Source organism: Saccopteryx bilineata, chromosome X (assembly GCF_036850765.1).
Source record: "Saccopteryx bilineata isolate mSacBil1 chromosome X, mSacBil1_pri_phased_curated, whole genome shotgun sequence".
Taxonomy (NCBI): Eukaryota; Metazoa; Chordata; class Mammalia; order Chiroptera; family Emballonuridae; genus Saccopteryx; species Saccopteryx bilineata.
Genome location: NC_089502.1, coordinates 135,045,182 through 135,059,947, shown reverse-complemented (window position 1 = coordinate 135,059,947; position 14,766 = coordinate 135,045,182). Strand labels below are relative to the sequence as shown.

Below are 14,766 nucleotides of genomic sequence, written 5' to 3'. Positions count from 1 at the left end.
GCCCTGGCCGGGAATCGAACCCAGGACTCCTGCACACCAGGCCGATGCTCTACCACTGAGCCAAACGGCCAGAGTTTTAAACTGTTATTTTTATTTCATTTTTTTTATTTAGTGAGGGGAGGCGAGGCAAGGCAGAGACAGACTTCTGCATGCACCCCAACCGGGATCCACCTGGCAAGCCCACTAAGGGGTGACGCTCCATTGCAACCAGAGCCATTTTTAGCCACCTGAGGGAGAGACCATGGAGCCATCCTCAGTGCCAGGACCAACATGCTACACTTGAGTCATGGCTGAGGGAGAGGAGGGAAAGAGGGAGAGGCGAGAGGGGAAGTTGTGGAGAAGCAGATGGGCACTTATCCTGTGTGCCCTGACTGGGAACCAAACCTGGGACATCCATACACTGGGCCAACGCTCTACCACTGAGCCAACCAGCCAGGGCTAAAATGTTATTTTTAAAAGGAGGACAACACCAAAAGTACCATATGTGGCCTGCAAAGCCTCAAATATTTACTTTCTGGATCTTGACAGAAAAAGTTCAGTGTCCCTGATCTATAGCTATGTGGGAACAATCTGCGTGACTCCTAGAAATATAATCTGCTGTGCTGTCGAAAAGAGCCATTAGCCACGTGTGGCTATTTAAGCTTATATTAATTAAATGAAAGAAAAGAAAATATCCTACTCTTCAGTTAGTAGCCACAATAAAACAAGACAGCTCAAACCCGAATTTCTTTTAGGACTGCACACAGATGACAAAGGAGACAGGGAGTAGGGAACCCGCAGTCAGGATGTGGTTCCATTGAGGTCCCGCTGGAGCAGAGCCGCAGCCTCTTGGAACTGCAGCAGTCTGTGGGCCATAGAGAGGCTGACGACTGTATAAAAAGTATTTTCTGACAGGAATTTTTATAAAGGGTGTTTTTGTTTGTTTTTTTAAATAGAAAGGAAGGTGGGGGATGGGGGAGAGAGAGACAGGATCATGGATCTGTTCCTGTACTTGCCCTGACAAGGGATTGAACCAGCAACCTTCTGTGTGTCAGGACAATTCTCTAACCAAGTGAGTTATCTGACCAGGGCCATAGGGCATTTTTAATAGGTGTAAGCACATCACCTATAGGATGCTTGGTATGTTTTGAAAGGCCACAAGGTGTCAGTCTTGCTCTTGAAATCATGACTCAGCATCCTTTCCTTCAGTGAAAGGTCAGTAAGGCTGCCATCTTACCTATTAGTGTTTGACTTTGAAATAGACTCATTTGCTCCAAACCTGAAATTGTTGTGATTCCCCTCTCACTTGCAAAGAACCTGAGCGTTGCTTATCAACTTCTACTGTGGAGGGCTGTTTCATTAAAGTAGCTTGTGTGTGCTTTCAGAAAAATAAAATTTACTGGACCTGAAAACATTTTGTTTTTGTTTGTTTATATTGAGAGGCAGGGAGGCAGAGAGACTCCCACATGTGCCCCAACCGGGATCCACTCGGCAAGCCCCCTATGGGGCGATGCTCTACCCATCTGGGGTCATTGTTCTGTGTCTCAGCAACTGAGCTGTTTTAGCGCCTGAGGTGAGGCCATGGTGCCATCCTCAGTTCCTGCCTGGGGCCAACTGGCTCAAATGAGCCGTGGCTGCGGATAGGGGGTGGAGAGGCAGATGATTGCTTCTCCTGTGTGCCCTGACGGGGAATCGAACGCTGAATCCGAGACTTCCACACGCCAGGCCGATGCTCTATCACAGAGCCAACTGCCCAGGGTTTGTTTTTTGTTTTGTTTTTGGTTTTTTTGGTAAGAAAATAGATTAAGATAATATTTTCGAACCTGATTTTTTTTGCTTAGTTTCGTATCGCAACCGAAAAAGACAAGGTTGGCAGAGTGGAGTGGCATGAAAAATTGAAAGTAAAGTATTACACTGTACTATTTGGTTATTGAAAATGTGTTTGTAGCTCTGACTGTAATTCTTCCATCTGTAACTCAAAGGTTTTCAATATACTTCCTAAATGTAAAGTGCTTGTTATTTTAGCTGGAGGAGAGCAGGAATGTTCAGAAGCAAATGAAGATTCTGCAGAAGAAGCAAGCCCAGATTGTGAAAGAGAAAGTTCACTTGCAGAGTGAGCACAGCAAGGCTATCCTGGCGAGAAGCAAACTGGAGTCTCTTTGCAGGGAGCTTCAGCGTCACAACAAGACGTTAAAGGTTAGTTCATTGTTCTGTTTCTCAGGGGAGACTGCCTCAGATTTTTATAATCGCCGTGTGCCTGTTTAAAGTCAGTCCGTGTCTCTACCACTTTGCTTTCTTTTTGCTTGGCCTGGTCCTCCTCGGTGTCCATCATACTTGCTTGGGGATCTAGGGTACTGCTGTATAGAGCAAGCTCTCCTTGGAGCCACAGCTGCGGAGGCCAGAGCTGCCAGTTTGCTGCTGGGCGCTGATGTAGTTCGTTACCGCGTATGAGACGCTGCCGTGCAGTGAAAAGCGAGTGGGGCAGACTAGAGGCAGAATGAGCCCAGGAAGGAAGAGCCCGTGCGGAGCCCCTCCGGGCTGTTCCTCAGCTGCTTGCCCTTGGCCATGCCAGCTGCCCAGTTCCTGAGCGCTTTTATTTTATTTATTTTTGTATTTTTCTGAAGTTGGAAATGGGGAGGCAGTCAGACAGACTCCTGCATGCACCCGACCAGGGTCCACCCGGCATGCCCACTAGGGGGCGATGCTCTGCCCATCTGGGGCATTGCTCTCTTGCAACCAGAGCCACTCCAGTGCCTGAGGCAGAGGCCATAGAGCCATCCTCAGCTCCCGGGCCATCTTTGCTCCAATGGAGCCTTGGCTGTGGGAGGGGAAGAGAGAGACGGAGAGGAAGGAGAGGGGGAGGGGTGGAGAAGCAGATGAGCACTTCTCCTGTGTGCCCTGGCCGGGAATTGAACCTGGGACTCCTACACGCCAGGCCGACGCTCTACCACTGAGCCAACCAGGCAGGGCCGAGGTAGGCTTTATTTATTTATTTATTTTTGTATTTTTCTGAAGCTGGAAACGGGGAGAGACAGTCAGACAGACTCCCACCTGCGCCCGACCGGTTCCACCCAGCACGCCTACCAGGGGCGACGCTCTGCCCACCAGGGGTTGATGCTCTGCCCCTCCGGGGTGTTGCTCTGCTGCGACCAGAGCCACTCTAGCGCCTGGGGCAGAGGCCAAGGAGCCATCCCCAGCGCCCGGGCCATCTTTGCTCCAATGGAGCCTTGGCTGCGGGAGGGGAAGAGAGAGACAGAGAGGAAGGAAGGGGGGGGGGTGGAGAAGCAAATGGGCGCTTCTCCTATGTGCCCTGGCCGGGAATCGAACCCGGGTCCCCCGCACGCCAGGCCGACGCTCTACCGCTGAGCCAACCGGCCAGGGCCCGAGGTGGGCTTTTTTTTTTTTTTTTTTTCTTTCTATTTTTCTGAAGCTGGAAACGGGGAGATAGACAGACTCCCGCATGCGCCCGACCGGGATCCACCCGGCACGCCCACCAGGGGCGATGCTCTGCCCCCCAGGGGGCGATGCTCTGCCCATCCTGGGCTTCGCCATATTGCGACCAGAGCCACTCTAGCGCCTGAGGCAGAGGCCACAGAGCCATGCCCAGCGCCCGGGCCATCCTTGCTCCAATGGAGCCTCGGCTGCAGGAGGGGAAGAGAGAGAGAGAGAGGAAGGCGCGGCGGAGGGGTGGAGAAGCAAATAGGCGCTTCTCCTATGTGCCCTGGCCGGGAATCGAACCCGGGTCCTCCGCACGCTAGGCCGATGCTCTACCGCTGAGCCAACCGGCCAGGGCCCGAGGTGGGCTTTTTAAGATGCACATTCCCTTTGTCCTTTTGCCCCTAGGAAGTAGAAGGTGTGATCTGGAAAATCAGCTTTAAGAAGGGATTGATCTCTTTTTTTTTTAAAGATTTTATTTATTGATTTTACAGAGAGGGGAGGGGGGACTAAGAAGCATAGTTGCTTCACTTTAGTTGTTCATTGGTTGCTTGTCACGTGTGCCTTGAGCAGGCAAGCCCAGGATTGTCAACCAGTGACCTCAGCATTCCAGGTCAACCCTTTTATTCACTGCGCCCCCACAGGCCTGGCAGAAGGGATTTATCTTTGAGGCTTATGTAAGATGCTTCCTCTCCGAACCAGCGAGGTGGGTATTTGGGAACAGAAGTGGAGGGGTGTCTGGGTGGACAAGCTCCTTGCTTGTTTTTCAGTGTAGTGAGTGTCAGGTGGCCACACAGCATCTACAGCAGGGCACTCTGCTTCTCCCTGAGCATCTAGGCAAAGCAGCTTGCTTTCAAATGCGAGCCTTCTGATCGTGAATAGAGGGAAGGACTGAGAGCTCAGAAGCACTGCCTCGGGGCAGCAGTCTCCAGAGGTCTGTACATTAACAGAAATTCTTTTCCGTAATAAGGAAGAAAACATGCAGCAGGCCCGAGAGGAGGAAGAAAGACGGAAAGAAGCAACTGCACACTTCCAGATTACTTTAAATGAAATCCAGGCGCAGCTGGAGCAGCACGACATACACAATGCCAAGCTGCGCCAGGAGAACATTGAGCTGGGAGAGAAGCTGAAGAAGCTCATCGAACAGTACGCGCTGAGGGAGGAGGTAAGGGGTCTCGTGGGTTCGCACACTTCTCACCGTCGGCAAGACCGTGTCACCATTCACTACTCAAGGGCCACAGCGGCTGTGACACGGCCCAGGGTGTTGTAGGACTTGTGTGTGTGCGTGGGGGAAGTCGCGCCTTTGTTAGGAGAGGCTCAGCCCCCACGTGGCTGGAAGGCAGCGTGGGGCTCAGCAGACTTGGGTACGTGAGGCACGTCCGTCCTTAGAGCATGTTCAGAAGTACTGCTCTCCCATGTGGTACTGGGAGGTTGTCATGTTAGCATGCAGGCTTGTTCACGCTGATTTAGGCTGATAATAAGCATTTGGCCCCAGAGTGCCTCATCTCCGACAGCTGTCACAATCTGTTCAGTCCACACCACCATTGTATTATACCTAAGTTTCAAATTTTTACTTAAATAGGGATTTTATACTATTTGGGAGGAAAAAAGAACCAGTTTCTGAACCCTCATACGTGGCACCTGTTGAAGAAGAAAGTTTACTGGAAGGATCTATGGCTGCCAATCTGGGTCATTGGCTTCCAACTAAAGACTTCTACATATAGTAGGTGATAGCCTGCTTTGTAAGGTCCCTCACTTTAGAGGTCAAATGGCCAAGGTTAGAGGTGTAATGGTTATTAAACAGTACATCCCCTGCCTTTTAATTTAGTAAAGTGTGCCTGACCAGGCGGTGGCGTAGTGGATAGAGCGTCGGACTGGGATGCGGAAGACCCAGGTTCGAGACCCTGAGGTTGCCAGCTTGAGCATGGGCTCATCTGGTTTGAGCAAAAATTAACCAGCTTGGACCCAAGGTCCCTGGCTCAAGCAAGGGGTTACTCAGTCTGCTGAAGACCCATGGTCAAGGCACATATGAGAAAGCAATCAATGAACAAGTAAGGTATCGCAACGCGCAACGAAAAACTAATGATTGATGCTTCTCATCTCTCCGTTCCTGCCTGCCTGTCCCTGTCTCTCCCTCACTCTGACTCTGTCTTTGTAATAAAATAAAATAAAATAAAATAAAATAAAATAAAATAAAATAAAATAAAATAAAATAATTTAGTAAAGTGTTCCACTTTTGTCTGCATTGTATGTCTTAACTCGGTAGAAATGGCTGGTAAAATAAAAATAAAAGATTGTGGCATCTTCTTTGGGTTACTTTCTCCAGTGTTCAAGGCAAACCTTAGATTATATTAATTTAAAGTTTTACATACAACCCTTCAAAAAGTTAAAAAAAAATTTTTTATCACTCATTGCCTTTAGCTTTTTTTTTTGTATTCTTCTGAAGTTAGAAGCAGAGAGGCAGTCAGACAGACTCCCACATGCGCCCAACCGATCCACCTGGCATGCCCATCAGGGGGCGATGCTCCATTGTGGCCGGTGCCATTCTAGCCCCTGAAGCAGAGGCCATGGAGCCGTCCTCAGTGCCTGGGCCAACTTTGCTCCAATGGAGCCTTGGCTGCAGAAGGAGAAGAGAGAGACAGAGAGGAAGGAGAGGGAGAGGGGTGGAGAAACAGATGGGCGCATCTCCTGTGTGCCCTGACCGGGAATCAAACCCGGGACTCCTGCACACCAGGCCGACACTCTACCAATGAGCCAACCGGCCAGGGCCCCCTTTTTTTCTTTACAAACTATTTGGTTAAAGATTCAAATAGCCTGACCAGGTGGTGGCGCAGTCACTAGAGCGTTAAATTGGGATGCGGAGGACCCAGGTTCGAGACCCCGAGGTTGCCAGCTTGAGCACGGACTCATCTGGCTTGAGCAAAGCTCACCAGCTTGGACCCAAGGTTGCTGGCTTGAGCAAGGGGTTATTCGGTCTGCTGTAGCCCTTCTGTCAAAGCACATATGAGAAAGCAATCAATGAACAACTAATGTGTCTCAACGAAAACTAATGATTGATGCTTCTTATCTCTCTTTGTTTCCTGTCTGTCTGTCCCTATCTGTCCCTCTCTATGACTCTCTCTCTGTCTATGTAAAGGAAAAAAAAATTAGGAAAAACACTGTGGCCACATGATTCTGTTCTAAAATAATATTTATCATCATTGACATACATTCTCAATTAAAAAAAGATTCAGGCCCTGGCCGATTGGCTCAGTGGTAGAGCGTCGGCCTGGTGTGCAGAAGTCCCGGGTTTGATTCCCGGCCAGGGCGCACAGGAGAGGCGCCTGCTTCTCCACCCCTCCCCCTCTCCTTCCTCTCTGTCTCTTCCCCTCTCGCAGCCGAGGCTCCATTGGAGCAAAAGATGGCCCGGGTGCTGGGGATGGCTCTTTGGACTCTGCCCTAGGCGATAGAGTGGCTCTGGTCGCGACAGAGCGATGCCCCGGAGGGGCAGAGCATTGCCCCCTGGTGGGTGTGCCGGGTGGATCCCAGTCGGGCACATTCCAGCTTCAGAAAAATACAAAAAAAAAAAAAAAAAAGATTCAAATAAATCCCATCGTTTTTACTGGTTGGTATATCTCCAGTCTCTAACATAAAGATTTCATATTCTCTCTCTATTGTTAGAGTGTATGTTTTGAAGAAAGTTTCTGTCCTAGAGAGTAAATTTTCTATTAGATTATAAGGCCTTCAGCTTTCTTTTTCTTTTTTTTTTTTTTTTTTTTACAGAGAGAGGGATAGACAGGGACAGACGGGAATGGAGAGAGATGAGAAGCATCAATCATCAGTTTTTCATTGTGACACCTTAGTTGTTCATTGATTGCTTTCTTTTTTTTTTTTTTTTTTTTTTTTTTTTTTTTTTCATTTTTCTGAAGCTGGAAACAGGGAGAGACAGTCAGACAGACTCCCGCATGCGCCCGACCGGGATCCACCCGGCACGCCCACCAGGGGCGATGCTCTGCCCACCAGGGGGCGATGCTCTGCCCATCCTGGGCATCGCCATGTTGCGACCAGAGCCACTCTAGCGCCTGGGGCAGAGGCCACAGAGCCATCCCCAGCGCCCGGGCCATCTTTGCTCCAGTGGAGCCTTGGCTGCGGGAGGGGAAGAGAGAGACAGAGAGGAAAGCGCGGCGGAGGGGTGGAGAAGCAAATGGGCGCTTCTCCTGTGTGCCCTGGCCGGGAATCGAACCCGGGTCCTCCACACGCTAGGCCGACGCTCTACTGCTGAGCCAACCAGCGAGGGCTTGATTGCTTTCTCATATGTGCCTTGACCATGGGCCTTCAGCAGACCGAGTAACCCCTTGCTCGAGCCGGCGATCTTGGGTCCAAGCTGGTGACCTTTGCTTAAACCAGATGAGCCTGTGCTCAAGCTGGTGACCTCAGGGTCTCAAACCTGGGTCCTTGCGCATCCCAGTCCGGCACTCTATCCTTGCGCCGCCACCTGGGTCAGGCAAGGCCCTCAACTTTCTTTTTTTTTTTTTTTAAATTTTTTTTTTTTGCATTTTTCTGAAGCTGGAAACAGGGAGAGACAGTCAGACAGACTCCCGCATGCGCCCGACCGGGATCCACCTGGCACGCCCACCAGGGGCGATGCTCTGCCCACCAGGGGGCGATGCTCTGCCCATCCTGGGCGTCGCCATGTTGCGACCAGAGCCACTCTAGCGCCTGGGGCAGAGGCCACAGAGCCATCCCCAGCGCCCGGGCCATCTTTGCTCCAATGGAGCTTTGGCTGCGGGAGGGGAAGAGAGAGACAGAGAGGAAGGCGCGGCGGAGGGGTGGAGAAGCAAATGGGCGCTTCTCCTATGTGCCCTGGCCGGGAATCGAACCCGGGTCCTCCGCACGCTAGGCCGACGCTCTACCGCTGAGCCAACCGGCCAGGGCTCAACTTTCTTAAAATTGTTCTTTCAGTCTTGTTTAATGTAACAGTCTGCCATAGAGAATACTATATGTTTAAATCACATTATTGTGTCTTATTACTTTGAACATTATCAAGTGTTCTTTCTTTGGTCAGGAAGTTAGTCTTTCTGCATCTGAGAAGGGATGTTCTGATGACTTTATTGTACATAAATAACCACTTAACAGTTTTATTTGGAATTAATAGCCTTTTCCCAAATGGCTACAATGCACCAGGCCCCCTCAGCTGACCTAGAGTAACCATTGGATTGGCTTTTACCGCTGTGCATTGTGGGCACGGCCAGCCCCCCATGGTTAGGGGACTAGGATTCAGCAATGGGGGATCTGTCTCGGGCTATTCTGACATCACAGCATGCTTCTTCCAACTGAGAAATTTGGGAAAATTTAAGGGGGAGAAAGAACATCCAGGAATTTCGTGTATGATGTATGGGTTAACAGTTTGAGTTCTTATCTGTGTTTTTGTTCATACAGTTTGAGCCTCATTGTCATTGTATAGTAGAAATAGGAAGTGCAGGTGTGTGGCTGCCAAGGCGCTTGATGGGCCACCTGCAGAGGGGAGGGGTACGTGGCAGTAGGAGAGAGTCCTGTTCCTGAGATGCAGGATCAGACGACACACTGTTATTAGCTCTGCTGGCAGCAGCAGGGAAAGCAGGGTAAGAAGCCGGGCATGTGGGCCCTGGCTGGTTAGCTCAGTCGGTAGAGAGTGTCTCCTGAAACAACAAGGTTGCGGGTTCAATCCCCAGTCAAGGCACACATGGGAGTGACCAAAAATGCAGGAACGGGTGAGACAACCATCACTTCCCATCCCCCTTCCCTCTCTCGCCCTGAGTCTTTCTAAAAAGCCATGAAAACTAAGCTCTGGCCGGATAGCTCAGTTGGTTGGTGTGTGTCCCATAGTGTGGAGGTTGCCAGTTCAATTCCCAGTCTGGGCACATACAGGAGCAGCTCAATGTTCCTGCCTCTCTCAAAAAAGAAAAGCGAGGCATTGTAATTCGTGTTATGTTTCCTTGTCATTGTGCTTGCTCCATTTTCATTAAGTGACGGGAGAATGTGACTTTCCTTGCAGCATATTGATAAAGTGTTCAAACACAAGGAACTGCAACAACAGCTCGTGGATGCCAAGCTTCAGCAGACGACACAGCTGATAAAGGATGCTGACGAGAAACATCAGAGAGAGAGAGAGTTTGTAAGTTCTGTTCTTACAAAACAAATTAATTGCCTACTTGTAGTCAGAGCCATTTGAAACGTGTAAACATCCTCTACATGTATTGTAGCACCTGGGTCATGCTCATTGTGTTGTGCTCCCGATTGAGAAGGGCTTGTGTGTATTAGAAAGCATTTGGCTTTTTATTTCTGTGAACTTTTCGTATAGAAGGTGAACTGGAGAGATTAGACCACGTTACTGGAAAGACCTGCGCTCGTTTGACTTGCCTGTGTTTAGAATATTTATGTCACTTTTAGGTAATGGTCGCCAGGTTCAAGAATACCAGTACATTTAGTACATTAAATTTGTCAACGTAATACCAAGCTTACCAAACGTGGGTCTCATATAATACTATTACTTTGTTTTTTCTTCAAAAAAGTACCTTGAAACTAGGGAAACTATCTGTTTACTTACTTGTATAATTTTCTGATAAAAAGTGTAACAAAATTCTCTATGCCCTAATCACTCAGCATTGTTCTCAGAGCACAGGCAGTCCCGGGGTTAGGAATGAGATCCGTGCTGGAGGTTTGTTCTTCAGCTGAGTCTGTATGGAAGTTGAAACAGGTACATTTACCTATTAAATGCAACTTACACTGATGTTTGTCTTAACATAGTATTCATTTTTATCTTTCTATGCATATAAATACTTATTCCTAATCTGGGGACTGCCTGTATATGCTCACATTATAGTGTCTATAATTGTGCATACCGTGGAATCTCCTTGGGTGGGTATGTATACCTAACACACGGAAATTCAACTATATGTGCTTTAACCAAAGAAATAATAGAACTGAAAAATGGTTATGAGAATGAGGACTGTTCTGCCCAGCTCCATGGCCTAGGCCCGTGGCGGGCCTGGTGTGAGGTGAACCAGTTGCAGTGAGTGTGTGTCTCTAGGGTAAAGAGAGACGCACTGTTCACACAGCGTCGTCCTGCCGTGTGAACTGACAGTGCTCTCCCACGTGTAACTGGAGACATGGGTGTCATTTTCCGTAGTGGAGTGTAAATTTCATGTGTGCACACATGCACACGTTACATGATTAGGTTTTCTGGTTGGTTAAAGGAATTTTTGAGGCTTATTTGGACTTGACATTTTATTTCAGCACAGCTGCCTACTATGGACTTTCTAATTTCCTGGAAAGTCCAAATACATAAATTGAAGTCCCCACCTCCCTCTCCCCCGCTTTTTAAAAAGCGATCGGAAACCAGGTCTTCAATGTCATTGCGTCGCTCCATCCCTTTCCCCTGCCTCATCTTGCCTCTGGAGTAGAGGGGCTTTCTGAAGCACCCAGATCATGTCAAAATTCGTAGCCATGTTTTCTTCTAATACTAGACTTCTAATTATTTTTCCCTAGAACACAGTTTAACCCTGAGTTTTGTAAACCTCTTATTACTGTAAGCAGTAAACTAAAGATTAGTCCTACATTCCTAAGTGTTAACAAGTGGAACAGATCGAAGATGTAGGTTAACTGGCACTTCGTGTAACAATATTTCACCTATAGTCTTGGGGTTCTTGATGAAATAATGAGTGGGAGATTTAGGTCTATTGGGTCATTTGACAATGTAATCATATTTGTAATTATGATTAGTGTTTTGCCAGAATGTTTCTGTTTTCTAGTTGTTAAAAGAAGCAACAGAATCGAGGCACAAATACGAACAAATGAAACAGCAAGAAGTACAGCTGAAACAGCAGGTAACTTGCCAGCAGGGGATGGTAGAATTTGTAAGAAAAGTCTGTGGTTCGTTTGGTACATACCTGGAATCTCCTAAGATGCTCTTGATTGTTCCCAGGCAGACTCAGAGTAGATCATGTGACCCTCTGGGGCTTTAGTCTTCATTTAGGGTAACCACCTCATCCTCATCTGCTGGACTTGCCAGGCTTTCCTCACGCAGAGTGCTGTGTCCCAGGAACTCCTCCTTTGACTCCAGGCAGACTGGGTCACGCCGTCTGCAGTGTCCCGGGTGTTTCTTTCCTTTCCCAGTCTGCTCCCATGTGTGTTGTCTAATTTCCAACTGAAGAGAAACTCATAAACCTTAGATTTTAGTTCTTTTCTATTACGTAGAACCACATGAAATTGCTGATACTTGACTTCTTTGATCTACAAAGTGGCAGATTCATCTAGTTTAATGTAAAATCCTTGAGAGTTTGTGCTCTAAGAACATAAGCTATTATAAAACCTTCCCATTGAGACCATCCAGTTCCACCCCAGCTACAGCTGTGGGGGTGGTGTTTCCAGTGGGGGCTGTCCCTGTCTCTCTCTCTCTCCTTCCTTTTTCTTTTTCCCCTCCCTCCCTCCCTCCCTCCCTCCCTCCCTTCCTCCCTCCCTCCCTCCCTCCTTTCCTTCCTTTCCTTCCTTTCCTTCCTTCCTTTCCTTCTCTCTCCCTTCCTCACTTCCCTTTTCCTTTTTTTGCTTTTTTTCATAGCGTATTGTTCAATTTTTTCTTTCTGAGGAACCACAGTACTGTTTTCCATAATGGTTGTGCCAGTGCGCATTCCCGGCAACAGTTCACAAGGGTTCCCTTTTTCCACACCCTCACCAGCATTTGTTCTCGCGCTCTTTCTAACAGCCATTCTAACAGGCGTGAGGTGGTGTCTCATTGTGCTTGATTAGTGACAGTTTACGTCTTTATGGGAGTATCTTCTTAGCTATCTCTGTGTTTTCTTTGGAAAACTGTCTTTTCAGTCCTCTGCCTATTTTAAATTTGGATGGTTTTATTGCTGTTGAGTTGTATAAGTTCCTTATATATTGGATATTAACCTCTTATGATGGTTTGCAGATATTTTCTCCCATTGCACATGATGCCTTTTCATTTTGTTTCTTTTGCTTTGCAGGAACTTTTATTACTTAAAAATTTTTTACTTTTTTTTTTTTTTTTATAAAGATTTTATTTATTCATTGTAGAGAGGGGAGAGAGAGAGAAGGGGGAGGAGCAGAAAGCATCAACTCCCATATGTGCCTTGACCAGGCAAGCCTGGGGTTTTTTTTTTGAACCGGCAACCTCAACGTTTCCAGGTTGACACTTTATCCACTGTGCCACCACAGGTCAGGCAAAATTTTTTTACTTTTTTTAGTGAGCGAGCAAGAGAGACAGGAAATGGGAGAGATGAGAAGCATCAACTTGTAGTTGCATCACCTTAGTTCATTGATTGCTTCTCATATGTGCCTTGACCGGGGGCTCTAGCCGAACCAGTGACCCCTTCTTTGCTCAAGCCAGTGTTCTTGGGCTTCCCACCAGCGACCGTTGGACTCGTGTGTGGTCCCATGCTCAAGCCGGATGAGCCTGCGCTCAAGCTGGCGACCTCGGGGTTTTCACCCTGGGACCTCAGCGTGCCAGGTTGACACTCTATGCACTGCTCCATCACCGGTCAGGCAGAAACCTATTTTCTTAATGTACATTTCCTACTACATTAGAATCTTGGAACCTACTCTTCATCTTCACTTTTGCAGTTCCCAAGCATGTGGCTCTCTAGTCTCCGCTTGGGGAAATCACCGTCTTAGTTGGTGGGCATACAGGAGATTAAAGCAGCCTGTGCAGAAGCTTTTCTGTGTCGTTCCTCTTGGAGAGTTTTGCTTTTGTTGTTTGTGCTTTTGGTATTATATCCAAAATATCATTACCAAAACCACCGTCAGACAGATTTTTACCTGTTTTCTTCTAGGAGATTTCTAATTTCAGGTCTTATGTTTATGTCCTTAATTCATTTCAAACTAATTTTTGTGAGTCGTATAAGAAAAGATTCTGCTCAGTTTCATTCTTTCACTTGTGAATATCTGTTTTTCCCCAGCACAATTTATTCAAGAGATAGTCCTTTTCCCACTGCTACTCTTGGCCCCTTGTCACATATTAGTTAACTGTATTTGTGTAGGTTTATCTCTTGGCTGTCAATTCTGTTCCATTAATCAATGTCTCTTTTTATGTTAGTATCATACTGTTTTGATTGCTTTCCCTTTGTAGTATAGTTTGAAATTGGAGCATAGTGCCCCCAGCTTTGTTCTTTCTCCAGATTTCTTTGTCTGTTCAGGCTCTTTTATGGTTCCATACAAACCTTAAGATTGTTTTTTCTTTTTTCTTTTTCTTTTTTGTATTTTTTTTGTATTTATTTTTTATTTTTTTGTCTTTATTATTATTTTTTTGTATTTTTCTGAAGCTAGAAACGGGGAAAGACAGTCAGACAGACTCCCGCATGCGCCCGATCAGGATCCACCTGGCACGCCCACCAGGGGCGATGCTCTGCCCCTCCGGGGCGTCGCTCTGCCACAACCAGAGCCACTCTAGCACCTGGAGCAGAGGCCAAGGAGCCATCCCCAGCGCCCGGGCCATCTTTGCTCCAATGGAGCCTTGGCTGCAGGAGGGGAAGAGAGAGACAGAGAGGAAGGAGAGGGGGAGGGGTGGAGAAGCAGATGGGCACTTCTCCTGTATGCCCTGGCCGGGAATCGAACCCGAGACTTCTGCACGCCAGGCCGACGCTCTACCACTGAGCCAACCAGCCAGGGCAAGATTGTTTTTTCTATTTCTGTGAAAAATAGCGTTGGAATTTTGATAGGGGACTGCATTGACTCTGTATAGGTAGATTTAAGTAGTATGTACTTTTTAATGATATTAACTCTTCTGATACATGAACATGAGGTATTTTTTCATTAACATTTATTTTCTTTGATTTATTTCATCAGTGTCTTATAATTTTCAGTGTATATAGATTTTCATTTTTTTTGGTCAAATTTATTCCTAAGTATTTTATCATTTTTGATACTATTGTAAATAAGATTGTGTTCTTTATTTCTTTTTCAAATATTTTGTTGTTATGTATATACAGTGTGTCTATAAAGTCATGGTGCACTTTTGACCGGTCACAGGAAAGCAACAAAAGACGATAGAAATGTGAAATCTGCACCAGATAAAAGGAAAACTCTCCCAGTTTCATACCAATTCAGTGCAGTTCGATGTGGGCTCACACACAGATTTTTTAGGGCTCCTTAGGTAGCTATCCCGTATAGCCTCTACAGACTCGTCACTGACTGATGGCCTACCAGAACGGGGTTTCTCCACCCAACTGCCGGTTTCCTTCAGCTGCTTATCCCACCGAGTAATGTTATTCCTATGTGGTGGCGCTTCGTTATAAATGCGCCAATATTCACGTTGCACTTAAGTCATGGATTCGAATTGAGCAAGCCACAGAACACACTGAACTTTCCTCTGTACCG

General features: G+C 47.2%; 1 protein-coding gene across 3 annotated transcripts in view; it reads left to right on the top strand.

Moving 5' to 3' along the window:
- TXLNG (taxilin gamma) overlaps positions 1 to 14,766 on the top strand; it is a 75,428-nt gene that overhangs the window by 47,957 nt on the left and 12,705 nt on the right. For all 3 annotated transcript variants that reach the window (XM_066250224.1, XM_066250226.1, XM_066250225.1), the window contains 4 exons: positions 2,005 to 2,175; positions 4,385 to 4,579; positions 9,428 to 9,547; positions 11,184 to 11,258. In XM_066250224.1, coding sequence (XP_066106321.1) covers positions 2,005 to 2,175; positions 4,385 to 4,579; positions 9,428 to 9,547; positions 11,184 to 11,258 — 561 coding nt within the window. The remainder of the gene's footprint in view (positions 1 to 2,004; positions 2,176 to 4,384; positions 4,580 to 9,427; positions 9,548 to 11,183; positions 11,259 to 14,766) is intronic.